Below are 17,954 nucleotides of genomic sequence, written 5' to 3' on the forward strand. Positions count from 1 at the left end.
GTATGGATGCGGAATGCGCTGTGTGCCAGGTATGGATGCAGAAGGCGCTGTGTGCCAGGTATGGATGCGGAACACGCTGTGTGCCAGGTATGGATGCGGAACACGCTGTGTGCCAGGTATGGATGCGGAATGCGCTGTGTGCCAGGTATGGATGCGGAACGCGCTGCCGGATCAGCCGTGGCTCCCGGGACCTGCCGGGCAGGCTGTTCCTGTGCCGGGACCCATGTCTTTGCGCGGGGCAGAGGCAGCAGCCCGTGAGCTGCCACCTGTTGTTAATCTACCCCAGCTAATCCCCCCCTGCGCCGCGTCAGCGGTTCAAAAGGGCACTGTTGGGATCCTTTGCCAGCTCCAATTAACGTGAGGTTCTGGAGGCCCCTCTGATCGCGTTTCATCTCCGGCAGTCAGGAACAAACCAGCCACATCGCACTTGGGAGGGGAGGAGAGAAGGAGTTTATTGCAAACCAAAACAACAACAACACCCTTTGTGTCCTCCGCTCTTGGCTGGGGCCCGATGGGAAGCTGGGGCTATTCCCAGTGCGGCTGCTCCATTAAAAACTGGGAAAATCAAAACTGGTGCCCTGGAATTCCACCCTTTCCCCTCAAAAAACAACCCCTGCAAGTGCAGTAAGTTACTTCAGAAAAGGTGAAAAAGAACCAAGCTGCAAGAGTGTTTCTTCTTCTTTAATATTCCACTGTAATGAACTGGTAATACATGGTTGCATAGGCAATAACATTGCATGGCACAAACCTCTCACATGGCAACATTTTTAATGATACTTTTTTTTTGTTCTTTTTTCGTCATTTTCCTGATCTTTTTGAGTACTTTTTCCAACGTATTTATTATTAACATGTCCTACCCCAGGCCCTTAAGCTAAAGGAGAGAAAAAATATAACCCACAATAAAAGGTTGCGTTTATACAAGGTTACAATATTTTACAACAAAACCAACCCAATAGTATTGATTGAGGTTTGTTTTCTTCCCTTTCTCCCGGTCTCTCTTTCAATCACTGCACACCTAAACCGATATATTATTATACATTGAAAACTGTCCTTCAAAATCAGTAGTATAAAAGTCCTAGCTCTACCTTCCTACCTAGCTATGTGGGGGGGAGTGGGGAACCGTGTTACCAGCAAAGAGTGAAGGGGGGGTGCAAGGCTGCTGCGTTGCCTCTTCCCAGCTCCCTTCGGAAGCTGCAAAGGGCTGAATGACTTCCCATCCTATCCCATCCCATTCCCCCCCTTCCCATTTGGGTTTAATTTCTCCCTGGGTCTGTTTGCTTTTTGCTGTGTCAGTCAGAGCAGCAAAATAAACACGGGGCTCTGCCTCGGCTTGATTATTTTCCAGGCCTTTTCCCAGGAAACTACCTCTTTTTGCTTTGGTTTGTTTGGACAGGGTTTGCAACGTGCTGCCCGGCATGGATGTGCGCTGGGAATCAGGGAAACGCTGTCTTCCTGCCCCAAAAACACATCCATTGATGGAGAAACCCAGCCAGCATCCCTGCTTTGCGCTGCGGATACATGGTCCAGGCTGGTGTCCCCATTGCTATAGGGCAGGCGAAGCCATGTGTGTTGCAGCTCTGCGACCTCATTGTCACTATGTATAGCCTTTGCTAATGCTATAAGCCAGGCATCCTATGTCAGGGATATGTGCTCCAGCAGGGATGCACATGCACATATGCTGCCATGGGCTCTATAGGAGAGGGAGGCTGGTTCTCCTTCACCTTGTCTTGCTCCTCATCCCTGTGGGCTCTACCCAGGTAGGTGCTCCAGCAGTTAGACCTGAGCTGAGCTGAGTAGCATACCCGAGAGGAGGCTGGAGAGCTGGCTGGGAGCTGGGATTGGATGGTGGGTGATGGCCCAAAGGTCCCATCTTGCTCTTCTCCATGAGTTTGTTCAGACACAAGAGGTTCAGCCCTTAGAGTTTGGACTCTTCAAGGCCCAGCAAGCCCAAACCTCATTCACCACTGGTTTGCAGTTGCTACCAAAGCACGAATTACGGCTCATAAGCAAGAAGTGCCTCCGAGCGCTCAGCAGTGAGTGGTACCCAACCGCTTTTAACCCACACTGCTCTTGCTGTTCGCATCCTCCCAGTCTCAAAACTTTGGGACATCTCTGGTGTTTCTAACCATGGGCAACATAAGGCAGACCCTCCTCGTAATGTACCTGCTACACAGCCAGGACCAGGGCTGCTTTGCTACCTGGAGAGGGTGAACCCAGCTCGCTGGGTGCTGTGCCCACAGAGGATGCCACCACAGGCATGGAGGGTGTCTGTAGGACAAGCTGTGGCTTGGGAGTTGTATCGATGGCTGGGGACGAAGCTTGCAGCTTCAAAGGTAAATCAATGTATGGACAGGAGTAAAATACTAAATAAGAAATAAATAGAGAAGAAAGTCATAAATAGAGCTGAAAGGTATTAAAATAATAATAATAATAGTTAAAAAGGCATTGTTATGGTAACTTGAGATTGCAAGGACAGCACTGACCCTGTGACCCTTAAGAAATGCAGTAGCTGCAGGTTGGCTTAGATTAAGATACATATATATATATATAAAAAGTATATATATATATTTATACAGTTTTTCTTGTTAATTTAATAGCTAGTTTAAAAAAAACCTTTTAAATTAATTAAAAAAACGTGTGTAAATACAGATGCATGTAGCTTAAAACCTGCCAGAATAGCTGCTTTCGGAGATACAGCTGAGGGAGCACCTTGCAGCCTGACCCATGGACGGGGGCACTGGGGCCGTGCGAGGCAGAGGCAGTGAGGAAGAAGGAAGCCTGGAGCCAGTGGGCTCTAGGGAACAGCATTCCCCCCTCGGATCGTGATGCTTCCAGGCAGGCTCAGGTCCGGGCACACGAGTGGTGATTAAAATAGATTGAGCCCAACATGTGCTTTGCACATGGATTTTAAGGTGAGAGAAAGTAGGGGGAAGCCTCTGTAAATGCCAATCTGCTGCCAGGAGGCTCTCCTGTCTCTAGCAAGACAAGGGATGTAGCACTTAATCATAGAGTCACAGAATGGTTTGGGTTGGAAGGGACCATAAAGCTCATCCAATTCCAACCCCTGCCATGGGCAGGGAGCCCTTCCACTGGAGCAGCTTGCTCCAAGCCCCTGTGTCCAACCTGGCCTTGAACACTGCCAGGGATGGGGCAGCCGCAGCTTCTCTGGGCACCCTGTGCCAGCGCCTCAGCACCCTCACAGGGAAGAACTTCCTTACATCCAACGTAAGTCTCCCCTCTATCAGTATAAAGCCATTCCCTTGTCCTATCACTACATCCCTCTGGACTGTTAAACAGCTCGGGTGAAACCATAGCCCTGTGTAAGTCCATGAGGAAAAGTTACCCTTTAACTTCATCAGGGAATACAACTAAGTTCTTGAATGGCTACATCCCCCCATTGGAGCTGCAGACCATGTGGAACCCATCCTCATGTTCCTGCCTGCCTCACTGCCCCTCCTCAGCTCTGCCTCTTGCTAGTTTGCCTTGTCTTGGGCTGTTCAGGCAGGAGCCCTTCCTGGGATTGCCTCCTGGCCATGGGAAGCATCACATTGTACCTGGGACAATGCTCCTGACCCTGTGATCAGCTGGCTGCACAGTATCTGCTGGAGATCCACCTCCTGCCACTGGTCCATGGGTGCTTGGTGAGGTGATGTCCACCTCCATCTGCTCAGCATGATCCTGCCTGGTTCAGTGATGAGCATCACTTCTAGCACCTAAACCATTATGTCCGATGGCTCAGATGAATGTTTAGCCTGGGACGTAAGCCCTGGCTGCTTGTGATGGGAGATGCCCTGGTTGTACACATGGTGTGGTTAAATGTGATGCCCTGTGAGTACCAAGGAAGGCATCTCTTGGCACTTCGGAGGAGAGAAAAGAGACAAGAATCCTGGTCTTATGCCAATAAATACGTATTACATCTGATCTAGCAATGTGTGCCATTTAGGTAGTGTGTGGCAGTCTCGAAATACTTGTATATTAACCGGAAACCATTTGGTTGTAGCTTATTTGGAGCCTTTTCCAACACCACTAAATATTCCTGGGTCTTGAAGTACAAGATCCCCTAACACTGAGCATGAGGAGATAGGGCAGGCTGATGCACAGATCTTTATGGGAGTAAAATCCTGTGTTTCCCTTATGAATCTCGGAGATGGCTCAAGCTCAGCCTGTATAGCCATGCTGCGTGGGTGCTCAGCTGATCCTCAGCTTCTCCTTGGTGAGGGTTCAGCGGGGAAAAGGATGCTCCAAAATCATTGCTAGCACTACAAGGTCATCGGAAAGCTTTGGCAGCACTGGGGAGGGGAAGTGGGGATGCACATTGGCTCAGATAAACCAGGCAAGTTCTGCTGCCTCCTGCTCCCTCTGCACCGCGGGGTGGATCCAAGTGGCTGGAGATGGAGCAGATCCAGCCTTGGGTCCCTTCCCAGCCTGCTCCCTGTGCCGTTGCCCGTTCCCTGTGTGTCTGTGTGCTGCAGGAGCGGCTGCCGCTGCTGCGCCTGACCCCAGGACGTGAGGAACGCGATGGCCTCGCACCCGTGGCTGCGTGTGTGCTCCTCGGAGCCGTCTCACTGGGGAGCTGTGCGTTCACGCAGCAGCTGTGCTCCCCTCCCATTGAGGATTGCAATTCTCGACCCAGGGAAAGCCAGAGGAAGCATTTTCCTACCCCACCATCTGTGTGAGCCTCAGCATTGACCGTGACCATGGCAAAGCAAACCCCAGTTGGTCCCTGGGGCAGCGAGCTGTGCTGGGGAGCTATTGTGTGCTGGGGTGGGCAACTAGAGGCAAAGGCTCTCAGCGTGGTGGCACTGTGCTGTGTTGGGAGGAGAGGCATCCCCTTCACAGGCCCCTGTAGCTCTCTATGGCTCTATAGCTAGCTCTGTAGCTCTGTGCTGTGGATGGAAAGGAAGCAAGGTAGAAGGTGAGCTAATTTGCTTTCTTTCTAGCCTTTAGCATCTTCCCAACCCTGTTCCCAGTTGTGGCTCCCACTAAAAGGATGGGAGCAGAAGTGTCTCTTTGCTGGTGCCAGAGTCCCCATCCAGTCCCCTGCCCAAGGCAGAACAGATCTGAGCAACGCTGCCAATAGGAGGAGAAGATGTGTCTGGGTGTGTGTGTGGGATGGGAGAAGCTGCTGACACGCCAGCGAGCTCCTCCTCTTTGGAAAGGCAGATCTGGTGTCAGAGAAAGGAGCAGGGAGAACAAAAATGCCCAGGTTATTGGGGAGGTGAGAAGGGACGCATCCCAACCCAGATCTCACTGGTGATGCTCCACGCGCCTCAATCCCAGGGAGCCGGGAGCCGCCGCGTTCATGCTGGGAACACTCCACTTACGTTAACATAGGTACTTTATATGCCTATAAGGGTAGCTAAAAGTGCTGCATTCCAATCCCCGAGGAGGCAACTGCTGTCTGGAGTCCAAGCGGGTGGATGTACTCGGCTGTCCCCACGTGCCTGGCGCGGCGCTGGGCTGTCATGTCGCCCAGGAGATCGCGGCGCTGTGCTCCTTCGCCTTCATCCTCAGGGCAGCGATGCTGGAGGTCTTGCGGTCCGGCTCGCTGTTCAGCTCGTAGCCATTGAGGCCGGGGCTCATCCCGGCCGTGCCGAAGAGGCCGCCCATGTGAGTCTGTCCCACGTGGCTGCCGGGGCCGAGGAACTCGGAGACGCCGCCGGACGCGTGGGGATGAGCATGGGGGGACATGCAGGAGGGCACCGTCTCGCAGGGGACCACGCAGGCGGGCACCGGGGAGGCGGCTCCGTTGTTGCCGATCCAGGAGGGGTTTTGGATCTGGGGATGGGAGAAGAAGCATCAGGGGTGTCACAGAGCGTCCCACGGGGCAGTGCTGGGCGGGAGGAGCGGCGGTGGGATGGGATGTGGTGCTGGTCGGCACCAGCATCTGGTCTGCAGCCCATCCAAAATCTGTGTCAGTGTGGACAAGGGCAGGGAGGGTGGGAGAGCAGCGCACAGCGAGCAGGAACTCGCCCTCCTCTGACACAGGGGCTGGAGCACAGGGGTGATGGGGAACGGCTGAGGGACCTGGGGGGGTCAGATGGAGAAGAGAAGGCTCAGGGGGGACCTGATCGCTCCCTACAAGTGCCTGACAGGAGGATGGAGCCAGGAGGGGCTGGGCTCTGCTCCCAAGGAACAAGGGATGGGACAAGAGGAACCGGCCTCAAGCTGCACCAGGGCAGGTTTAGATGGAGCTGAGGAACAATTCCTGCCCCAGAGGGTGCTCAGGCATTGGAACAGGCTGCCCAGGGCAGGGCTGCAGGCACCGTCCCTGCAAGTGCTCACACACCGTGGAGACGAGGCCTCAGTGCCATGGGTCAGTGGTGGCCTTGGCAGTGCTGGGGAACGGTTGGACTGGATGAGCTTAAAGGTCTTTTCCATCTGTTCGTATTTTATTCATATTCTATTCTGTTCTGATTGTTCTGTGCTGCCTTTTCAGCCATTTCTTTCCGTCCTTTACACCATCATCACTCTTTGGAGCAGGGCTGCTCTTTCCATAGAAAACCTGGTGTTTCCGTCGTGTTTCCCTGGGCCTACCCACTACAGGGAGCGGGCAGAAAGGGGCGCTGTGAGGCTGCCAATCCACCCTCCTGCCCCGTCACAGGGCAGCTTTGCCTAAATTGGGGCGGTTTATATCACACAGAGCTGAGCTGCCCACAGCCCCCAGCACCGGCACTTCCCCTCTCCCCAGTGATGCTCATTGCCCACTGAGGAAGCAACTGAGCAGCATCCGGGTTCCTGCAGCATCACTCATTAAATGATAGTGCAGAAGAAGGGAGGGGGCTCAGGATCCACCAGCAGGAATAGGTGTGTGGTGGGGGAATGTGGGCACACGGGATGAAAGCAGGGAGGAGGCAAGGGTCTGGAGAGAGCAAAGGGCCCTTCGTGGCACTGCTCGCCCTTGGGCCCTCTCTGATCGCCTTCCTCCCGCAACTTGCTTTCATTCTCTGGTCCCCAGGGCAGGGAGAGGAGGGCACCAAGGAGGGAGGGAGCCAGTGTAAGTCACAAAGGGCACGTTGAAAAGGTGGCTGAGAGTGTCCCCTGCTTCAAAAGCTGCTTTGGCACCTCTCAGCTGTTTCATAAGGGCTTCTTGTTCAGCTGGGAGGAGACGCCAAGCAGGAGAGAGGTCAAATGCTCTTGGTGCGGTGCTGGAGTAGCTGGGAGCCAGGGTGTTGGGGCAGGAAGGAGTCCAAGCGGATCTGTGAGGACAAGTTGGGTTCAGAGCATCCTTGAGGGGGTTCCGGGTGGTGGGGAGTCAGCAGGACGGAGGGAATGCTCTGTGGGGCACAGCATAGCCCTCGAGCTAATGAACACGCTGATGGTGCCCCGGCATCAGCTGAAGGCAGCGCTGTGAAACGGGGCCTGGATCAATGCTTAGGAGGCTGCTGTGTTGGCAGGTTCCCCAGGGCAGGAAGCTAAGGTGGCACTTGCCTCCTGGGCCAGCAGGAATGGTTTCATCAGGCCCTGGGAGCAGCCCCAGATACCCCAGCAAGGCTGCTCCCACCCCTCCTTTGGAGCACAAACCCACAAATCCCTTGGGAAGCATCCCCAGACGTCATCAGGAACAGTGCGGGTACCACAGCCTGTTGCTGGGAGACAGCTGCGGAGATTTACCAGGGGAAAATGCTTTGTCCAACTGCCTAAAGAGGGGGCATGGAAACTGGGCATGGAGATGGGAATCCTTGCTGGGAAGTGCTGGGGTTTAGGTGTGAAATAGTCTTTTGGACCTTTCCAGACCAGTGGGATATTAATGGGCAGCAGCACATGTAATGGAAGGGCAATGTCATCATAGAATCCCAGGCTGGTTTGAGTTGGAAAGGACCTTAAAGCTCATCCAGCTCCATCCCCTGTCAGGGGCAGGGACACCTTCCACTGGAGCAGGTTGCTCTAAGCCCCTGTGTCCAACCTGGCCTTGAACACTGCCAGGGATGGGGCAGCCACAGCTTCTCTGGGCACCCTGTGCCTCAGCACCCTCACAGGGGAGAGCTTCTTCCTTATATCCAACCTAAATCTCCCCCTAATAGGACGTGCTGAGCAGGGTGACCTGTGCCCAAAGGGTGGCTGCACTATGTCAAGAAGTGGGGGGGCATGCCAGGGCATGAAGGAGCCGAGCAGGACACCCAGCTGTATAACTCCTCCAGTGCTCGGCAATACAGCCCCAGCCCCTGCACTCTTGAGGGCAGATGGATGAACCCAAGCAGCGAAGCATCGCCTGGGGGTACCTGTGATCAGAGGTGCCAGGACAGCCGGAGCAGGGCAGGGGGATGCACTCACCTGGGCGTAGTTCTCAGCACGGGTGAGCAGGGGCAGCTCGTAGGCAGTGGAGAAGTGGGTCCGGACCTGCTGCATCTGACCAAAGCGCTCCCGCTTGCGCCACTTGGCTCTTCTGTTCTGGAACCAGACCTGGGGAGAGGGCAACAGGGGGCTGTGAACGGGGGAGATGCTGGTGGTGGACGGGGAGCCCCCGGGAGCAGGCAGAGCATCACAGACATGTGATGGCATGGCGCAAGAGCCGTGCCGGGTACCCCTGGGGGGTCTGAGCACCACAGGCAACAGGCGATGGCCATCTTCTGCCTGTCTGGGCACATGGAAGCATGGAATGGTTTGGGTTGGAAGGGCCCTTAAAGCTCATCCAGCTCCAACCCCTGCCACAGGCAGGGACGCCTTCCACTAGAGCAGCTTGCTCCAAGCCCCTGTGTCCGACCTGGCCTTGAGCACTGCCAGGGATGGGGCAGCCACAGCTTCTCTGGGCGCCCTGTGCCAGCGCCTCAGCACCCTCACAGGGAAGAGCTTCTTTATATCCAATCTAAACTTCCCGTTTAAGTTTTAACCCATCACCCCTTGTCCTACCCCTACAGTCCCTGACGAAGAGCCCCTCCCCAGCATCCTTGTAGACCCCTTCACACACACTGGAAGGCTGTTCTGAGGTCCCCACGCAGCCTTCTCTTCTCCAGGCTGAACAGCCCCAACGTTCTCAGCCTGTTTCCCTCACATCCACATCTCTTGCCTCCCACAGCCTGGTGCAGCCCATGCTCCTCACACGCCTAAATCAGTGTTACCCAGGTGCAGCCCTCGTGCCATCAGCCAGTTTCAGGTGAGAAGTGCGAACACATCCATGCGTGCCTGAACCCAGCAGCACCGGGCCTTTCCTTAAGCCTGATCCTGGCTGTGACAGTGCCATTGGCTGGGAGCTTGCATTTCTCCTTGAAGTCTTCATTTTCTTGACTGTGAAAACCCAAATACACAGCACAACGCCGCTCCCCTCCTTAGCTGCAGGATGAGTGCCCTTCTATAGCATTGCGTGTCCTTAGCTTTCCACTGACTTTGCTTTGCAGGGCTTGCAGCTCTCTGCTTCACAGCGCTGCTCAGATCCCTTCAAGGCAGAGGAAGGACCCAAACCCTGCTTCTCCTCTTATTTTTACTGGCTTGACATCAGTGTGGATGATTGCACTGTTGTCAGCACCACTGCTCCTGATTTGCATCAGCCTAAGAGAGATCAGAGCCGGACCCAGTGTCTTCAAAGCCTCTTGAAGCTTGTGAGTCAGGGAAACGCATCAATCAAGAGCCGCTTTGAAGGCACTGAGGGATGCAGGCGATCACCAGCGGCTGGGTTGTGCAGGTCACGCCAGTGCATGAAAGGAGCAACCCCAAAGCTGCTCGGTTCTGCTTCGAGTTTTACACGGTGATGGGGGGGGTGGGCATCACTAATGAACAGATTGGTCCTGCCTGTGCCTGGCCATGGGGCAGCTCTGCTGCTTGGAGGGCAGCTGGGGAAGCTCATGGAGGATAGTGGGTAGTCTTAGGAGGGCAGTGGGGCAGCAAGCTGGCTTTAGGGCATAAAAGAGCACTGGTATTAGCAGCCTGCATCAATGCAGCTAAAAGCTGCTACAGGGACAAAAAGGCCTGAGGGTTCGTGGTTTCTGGTCTGAGCTGACCTTCGTGTGCTGGAGGAGCTGTTTCAGCCTCTCCTGCTTCAGTTTCCCCTTCCTCAGCCTTGTGCTGGTCTCTCACAGCTCCCCACTGCTTCCAGACCCATGGTGCGAGTGGGTAACTGAAGGTCTGCGGTCTGCTCAGTGCAGGGAGGGGGACACTGTGGTGTCCTCCCTATGTGGATCATAGAATGGATAGTGTAGGGATGGATGGTGTGGGAGTGGATGGTATGGGATGGATGGTGTAGGAGTGGATGGTATGGGGTGGATGGTGTAGGGATGGATGGTGTAGGGATGGATGGTGTGGGAGTGGATGGCATGGGATGGATGGTGTAGGAGTGGATGGTATGGGGTGGGTGGTGTAGGGAAGGATGGTATAGGGGTGGATGGTATGGGGTGGATGGTGTAAGGATGGATGGTGCAGGAGTGGATGGTGTAGGGTCTTAGTGTTTGCCACACAAATGCCACTGGCATGGGCCATCCCCAAGCCAACCAGTCTATCCATACCCAAAGCAGCAACCCGATATTAACCCCCCACCCCTGAATCCAAACCCCTGCAAGGATTTACAGCGGGTGCAAAAAGCACCATGAGAAAGCTCCTAACGTTATCCCATCGGCGCGCACGCTGCGCATGAGGAGCATCCGACTGGAGCAGGTTTGGTGCCCCAGGCATCCGTCTGCTTTCCTTCTTGGCACGGCCGCTGCAGCCCAGCTGCAGGCCAGTCCCAGGGCTGGCCCACATGATGCCTCTTTGATCTGTGCATTCAAAGCTAGCGGTGGTGACCCGGTTCCTCCTCGGGCGGAGGAGGCCCTGCTGTGCACAGGGGGGGTGCGGAGCAGGTAGGGAGCTCAGCGCCGGCCGCCGTGAACATGTGCCAGGCATATGCGGCTGCTCCTGCACGGTTTGCCCACGCACCTGCGCTGCCGTGCATGGCGCATCCCATCGGAGCGGGGTTCCCCAGCACGGGGTCCTGCAGCGGTGCCGGGCTCTGCGGTGTGACCTCCAAGCCATTAGCATGGGCTCTGTGTGCTTGGATCCCCCACAATGGCAAAAGCGGCCATGGGGATGCTTTCCAAGGCGGAGTGGGGTCCAAAGTGCAGGTTTTTCTCCTCGTATATGCATTGGTTTGAACTGGCACCGGGAGAATGAAGCGGTTTAAACTGGCAATTCCCAAATTGCAATCCCCGTGTGGTTGGTGGGCTGCGAGGCTGTGGCAAAGCATCAGATCAGGCTGGGAAGGAGTCACAGAACCAGAGAATGGTTTGGGTTGGAAATGACCTTAAGATCACCCAGTTCCAACCCCTGCCACAGGCAGGGACACCTTCCACTAGAGCAGGGTGCTCCAAGCCCCTGTGTCCAACCTGGCCTTGAGCACTGCCAGGGATGGGGCAGCCACAGCTTCTCTGGGCACCCTGTGCCAGTGCCTCAGCATCCTCACAGGGAGGAACTTCCTTACATCCAACCTAAATGTCCCCTCCATCAGTTTAAATCCATTCCCCTTGTCCTGTCCCTTGTAAAAAGCTCCTCTCCAGATTTCCTATAGGCCCCCTTACGTGTTGGAAGCCTGTTACAAGGTCTCCCTGGCGCCTTCTCCAGGCTGAACAAAGAAGACAAATGCTGGTGCCAGGGGCACTGCAGACACTTGAGGGCTGGCAGTGAGCCACTGCTCCCAAACACTTGTGACAAGGCTTGGACCACTACCTAATGTTCTCCTTTCTCCTCTGGTCCAGGTCTTCTTGGCTGCTTGATGTCTTGCTGTAGGGTTTCCCTAGACCAAAGTGCTCCAGGGAAAACAGGGCAGGCAGGGCAATGTATGATGCTGAAGCTGCCAGCAGAAAACCAACTCATCCCAAGTGTTCCCTCAATCAGTTTGCTTTTAAAAAGCAAATCTAAACATAACAGAAGTCCTTTATCCTTTTATTACCTATCACTTTCCATCAAGGGAGGATGCTCTAGAAGGGGAATGTGACAGTGGAGGTTGCAGCAGTGGATGCAGCGTGTCCTTTGGGAACAGGATGGGGTACTCTGTGGGATAAGCAGTTGCTGTGGGCTGCATCTCAGTGTTAACAATTAGAGTGGGAGTGGAGGGTAATGTCATGAATCTGGCTCCTGCAGACAACGCTTTGATAAGCCCTGACGTACCAAATCAGCCCTATAAAAGTCTACAGAACACAAAATGTTTCATGTCTCCATAAACATTCAGCCATATGCTGGTACCTAAAGCCATATGCACACACAGCTGATGTGCTGTGGGGGGTGAGGAGGCTGGGAATGGCCTCAGACAAAGAAAGCAGGAGGCTCCAGCTCGCTATCTTGCTGCTGCTACCCTGGCACCAAGCCCCATGTGCACCACACTGGGTATGGATGGATGGGCCAAGCTGGTACCTCACCAAGGCCTCTCTGGATGGTTGGAGCTGCATCCCTGAGTTTGTTCTTCCTCCAAGCTAAAGGAAAAGGTGATTTCCCCTCTCTTATCCACCCTAGTGCGGTGGTGGAGGGTGAGGATGGTCCTTGCGCATCTGGTGATGGGCTGGGGGCATCCATGGAGCTGGATCTAGCCTGGAGCCCCCCTCACCCTGTGCTGAAGCCCCACTTGCTGCATCACTGCCCTGATGCAGACAATGCCTCGCTGCATTCAAGACCCTGGCAGCCTCACCACATCTATTCTCCCCATCCCTGTCCTCCATCCCTGCTGTCCTCATCCCTCTGCTCCATCTCCCCCCGTCTCCAGGACCCCATCCCTCTGCGAAAGGCCAGTCTGTCTCTCCTCATCCTGGAGATGGCCACCAGCCCCTTTGCTTTCCAGGCTGCAAGAACAGAGCCAGAATTCATCCTTGAGCGCTGAAACTGGACACCATTTTATCAGTGGCCTGGAATGGGAAATTGGAGCCTGGGATGAGAGAATTGAATAACTCGACCTTGTTTTCATTTCATGTTTAATTTCCTGCAGGCTTAGCTCAGTCTTTCCGCTCCTTCCACCAGCCTCCCAGGGTTTTATGGGGGAAAAGGGATCAAGATATATTACTTCTTGCTTTGCTTTGCTTTTTTTGTTGCCCTTTTTTTTCCCTCCAAGGCGGTGATTTTGCTACAGCAGAGGTTGACATTTCCCTCTCACTTCCAAGCATCACAGGGTCACCGCCGAAAACATTTCATTAGCGGTCCCAGCCATCATCACAAGGCTGGCTCCGAGGGGAGCTGGATGAGGGGTTACATTCCCTGGCTGCGAATCCTCCTTCTGCTTCTCTTCTGCCACAGGGCTGGCCAGGAGGAAGAGATAGACTCATAGAATCATAGAATGGTTTGGGTTGGAAAGGACCTTAAGACCATCCGGTTCCAACCCCCTGCCATGGGCAGGGACACCTCACACTAAACCATCTCACCAAAGGCTCTGTCCAACCTGGCCTTGAACACCGCCAGGGATGGAGCATTCACAGCCTCCCTGGGCAACCCATTCCAGTGTCTCACCACCCTAACAGGAAAGAATTTCCTCCTTATATCCAATCTAAACTTCCCCTGTTTAAGTTTTAACCCGTTACCCCTTGTCCTGTCACTACAGTCCCTAATGAAGAGTCCCTCCCCAGCATCCCTATAGGCCCCCTTCAGGTACTGGAAGGCTGCTCTGAAGTCTCCACGCAGCCTTCTCTTCTCCAGGCTGAACAGCCCCAACTTTCTCAGCCTAATAGATAGAGGACAAGAGAGATGAGCAGCCAGGGCCAGGCTTGTGATGTGCATGTGTGAGTGCATGCAAGGAGCCACGTGTGAATACATGTGTGTACCATGTCTCAAGCCATCTGCAGCAGCATGGATGGACTGGAAGAAGCTTGTTGCTGGTATCAAGCAGGAGCTCTTTCTGCAGCCCCAGACATGGAAAAGGAGGAGAAAAAAAATGGGATACATGGAATGGCTTACGCATGGCTCCCACTTCTCAAAACAGGGATGTGCGGTAGCTTAGTATCACTTGGCAATAAAGGGCTGGGTTGTGGGAGGCAGGAAGGGAAATATTGCATTGCATCACAGTGGGAATTAGCTTTGATATTGTCAGACACTAACAGCGAAGGCTGGAAACCAAGGCAGGGAGAGCAATGGAGCCAGGCTGCAGGATGCCACCGCTGCTGGCATGAGCACATCTCCAAGCATAGGGATCTCCAGCAGCTATTTCACTAATGAAGCATGAGCTTAGGAAAGGGATGGAATAAACCAGAGCTGCCACTTCCCTGCCTCGGCTCCACATCTGCTCCTCCTGCAGTGCCATGGCTGGTCTTGCTCCCCAGGGAGCTGAGCCTGGCCAAAGGGGATGGATGACCTCCAGCCAAAGCTGGCTCAGCCATGGGAGGGAGCATCACACCTCAGACCTGATGGTGCCTTGTCTCCCTGCTCTGCTTTGCCGAACCTGGCCTCCCAGGACACTCACCATTCCTCTGAGGACAATTCCTTCCCCTGGGAGAGGGACAGTTGAGCTCCCCTCAAAGCCCATGGGGCTGCAGTAGGTGCGTGCCTGGACGCCCCCCAACACCCAGAGTCCCTGCTGTCTGAGTACATAAGTGGTTATTTGGCCTGCAGGAGGTAACAAGCAAGGGGCTGGTGGTTTATTTGTGATTTGCACCCTCTTCTTTGACCCTTGGTCCTTGCAGTGGGAATTTGCTTTGCCATCAGTCTCCTGCTGCCCCGTGCTCCATCTCCGGCTGTGAGCTGATGGCTCTCAGTACTGCAGTGCTGCCCAAAGGGGTGGGAGGCCAAAGCCAACCCTAAACAAGCTATAACAGAACCCAGAGCTGAAAACGGGCGCTGGGGTGATTCACTGAGTCCCCAACACCAAAAGCTTCCCTCTCCATCAGCAACAGACCCTGTGCCACCCCAGGCTGTGTCCCATTTCTCCTGGGGGCACAGCAGCCCTTCATCACAAGGCAGTGGCTGGGTGCCAGCCCGCAGCACAAGGGAGCGGGTCCTACTTGGTGGGGCTGGGGGAATGACTGAAATGCAGGTTCTCACCCCTCTCACCCTGGGGTAAGTGCTTATAAGAGGCCCGGCCACTTAGACAAGCTCTTCAGCTGCTCCATTACATGAGCCCTGTCATCACCATCCCAAGTGTGAGGTGCATGTGAGAGGCTGCAAGAGACTGTTCTTGGGCTTCTGGGGGTGCTTATCTCAGAGCAGGGTGAAACCTCTAACCCCAGGCTGGGCCTGATTTCCTCTGGGGAAACGCTTCTGCCCTTGGCCGCAGTGTTATCCAGTGGTAAAGTAGGGAATAAACCCCTGGGATCATGGGTCATATAGAATGAACTTGCGGATCGCATCCTGCCTCTGTTAGCCAGCCCTGCGCGCTAGCTGGGATGCGTTATCTGGCTCTGAGGCAGGCAGGAGGAGCTTGCCACCCTCCAGCACCTCATTCTCATTCCTAAGCAAAAGGAATTTCATGCCCTGTGCAGCCGGTAATCCAATGCTGCGCCTGGCCTCCCGGGAGACCCCATCAGCGCTTGTGATGTGTCCATGGGAAATCACAGCCTGCATCCAGTGGGAGAAGAAGAGAGCTGATGTTTGTAACACTGCCTTTCCCTGCCCATCCCGCAGTGCCCAGCACGCCAGGTGTGGGTCTGACAGGAATTGTGATGCTTTCTATTGAAACACAGCTGAGCCCAGCCTGAAGAGAAGCTGCTGTGGGGAAGAAGAGGACACCAGCCTTGCAAACCAGCTCAGGCAAGCAGACAAGAAAGATCCTGCAGCTGCTTGCAAGTAAACTTTACAGACTAAAAGGGACTTTAGCAAGATGCTGGCCTGACTGCTTTGACTGTTTGCAACCACTGGTAAAGGTTAGTGCAGAGGGGAAACCAGTCTGAGAGTCTTCCTGATGTAAGAGACGCAACCACGTGTCCACAGGCCAGCTATTCTTGATGCTAATGAAGGTTCTGGGGATGGTGAGCTGATAAATGACTGCAGACAGGAGTCACAGGACTAAATAGGCTGGATATGAGAGCCTAAGCTTCAGTGGGAGCTCTGATGGCCATCACAGAGTGAGCCGCGGATGCTTCAAGTGATGGTGCTCCTTCTTGCACATGCTTCTGAGCTCTGCCAGGCCATCAGTTTAACCCTGCCTCAGAGGAAAGAGCAGCACTCAGGGAATCATTGACTCTCAATGTGAGTTTGGCTCCCCAGGTTAGTGTGGGGCTCTAGTTCATGGGACCTGGGACCAGTGTGATGGAGGTGGTTGAGACCACAGTGTGGCTGTTTGACTCCTGCTCATCCCAAGCTGGTGGGAGCATCTTTAGGCTTTAGATCACCAGGTGTTGTGCAGTCTCAGTGCCTGTGTAGCCAAGCAGGCAAGAGCTGCCTCTCCTGTATCACTTGCTGCTCTCTGATACAGAACATCCTGGTCACCTCTGTATCCCCATCTAGCCAGAAATAGCCCAGACCTTGGTCCCCCTCAGACTAACAAACCAGTGTCCCCTGCTGAACCTCCTGAAGAAAGTATAGAATCATAGAATCATAGAATAGTTAGGCTTGGAAAGGACCTTAAGATCATCTGTATCTTGTAATAGCTTTGTTTAGGGTGACTGAGGTTTTACCATCCCCATGAGCTCCATGACAAGAGGCATCTGTATGAACACTGGAGCCACCAACCCAAATAAAGGCGCTGACACTAGTGTCAGACATGGATGTACCATCCCCATCCACAGCTGGAGAGGCTGTGTCAGGGCTCTGGATAGGGCTTGTCTGCCTGCAGGCTGGGATGGGGTTGCAAGGACAAGCAAGGCTCATGGTTCCATTCTCCCTCCCTTTGCCCAGCATCATCCCGTTCCCCATTACCTGTACACGAGCCTCGGTGAGGTCCGTCCTCATGGCCAGCTGCTCCCTGGCATAGACGTCTGGATAATGGGTCTTCTGGAAGACCTTCTCCAGCTCCTCCAGCTGGTAGCTGGTGAAGGTGGTGCGGTTCCTCCGCTTCTTGCCCTTGTTGCTCTCCGAGTCAGCCTTGTCCATGGGGCTGGGCAGGTCCGTGCTGGCCCTGTCCTGGGGCACTTTCACCCCGGCCTCCTTCACGCTGAGGTAGCTGCTGTCCATTCCCGAAGGATCGGAGCTCGGCTGCAGGTCGGCTTCTCCCAAATTGCTCTCCTTACCTATTTGGGTTGGGAGCATGGGGAAGGGCAGGTTTGAGCAGGGTGGGGAAGGGGGAAAGAGAGAAGGCAATAGATGTAAATCGACTCGTTATTTGGTCCAACCCATTAAAGCTACAGCCACGGCACTTGGGCACCGAATGCAGGTAGAGGAGTTGACACCACCATGGGCAGAGGAGGGAGGTGAGGCAAAAAGTTGCCCTAGGTACAGGAAAGCCTTGGCATCTGAGGGTGATGGAGCTCACCAGGATGTGCTGCTTTTAAGGGAGGAGGTGGTTGTTATGGCAAAGGGGCTGGTCCCAGCCCATGGATGCCAGCATGGCATGGGGAGGTTGTGATGAGCTCTGCTACCTATTCTCATTGCCCCTCCAGGAGCTGGGTGGAAGGATGAGCCCAGCACACTCGTGTGTGTACACTCCATGCATGCACATCCTGCTTCGCTCTCCCATCACCCACAGTAGGACTGAACCCCATGGAACACCGCATTCCTTGGTCCTGGCCATGGGAGAGGTCTCTGAAGACAGAGGGACCCAAACCCAGGGCTCAGAGGATGGCCACAACCCATCTGTGCTCCCCTACTGAATAACACAGGGTTGAAACCCAGGGGCACAGAGCAGCCACGCTTGGTGCTTGCTGGGATTTGCTTCCTACTCATGCATCCCCATGCAATGGGGGGTTGTCAGCAGAGGTGTTTCTGCACCACGCAGTCACCCCACAGCCTGTTGTGAGGACTTGGACGTCTTCCAGCAAAGAGGCTGTGAATGGCACTTAGTGCCATAGAAAAGGCTGGTGTGAGACCCCTACAGAAACACGCAGAGAGAGGTGAGAGGAGTCTGACAGCAGCCTGGGAGGCTGTTCCTGCCCAACTTCCCTGAGTAATTAATACCCAACGGGCCATGACATACAAGACCAATA

The 17,954-nt window shown here is 54.6% G+C and overlaps 1 protein-coding gene across 3 annotated transcripts in view; it reads right to left on the reverse strand.

Annotated features, from left to right (window-relative positions):
- Positions 1–677: 677 nt before the first annotated feature.
- The window catches only part of ALX4 (ALX homeobox 4), a 45,300-nt gene continuing 28,023 nt past the window's right edge, over positions 678–17,954 (reverse strand). For all 3 annotated transcript variants that reach the window (XM_065685727.1, XM_065685729.1, XM_065685728.1), the window contains exons 2-4: positions 16,732–17,042; positions 8,275–8,403; positions 678–5,778 (exon numbers count right to left, since the gene is read on the reverse strand). In XM_065685727.1, coding sequence (XP_065541799.1) covers positions 5,464–5,778; positions 8,275–8,403; positions 16,732–17,042 — 755 coding nt within the window. In that variant the 3' untranslated portion in view covers positions 678–5,463. The remainder of the gene's footprint in view (positions 5,779–8,274; positions 8,404–16,731; positions 17,043–17,954) is intronic.

The sequence above is a fragment of the Lathamus discolor genome, chromosome 6, assembly GCF_037157495.1.
Source record: "Lathamus discolor isolate bLatDis1 chromosome 6, bLatDis1.hap1, whole genome shotgun sequence".
Taxonomy (NCBI): domain Eukaryota; kingdom Metazoa; phylum Chordata; class Aves; order Psittaciformes; family Psittacidae; genus Lathamus; species Lathamus discolor.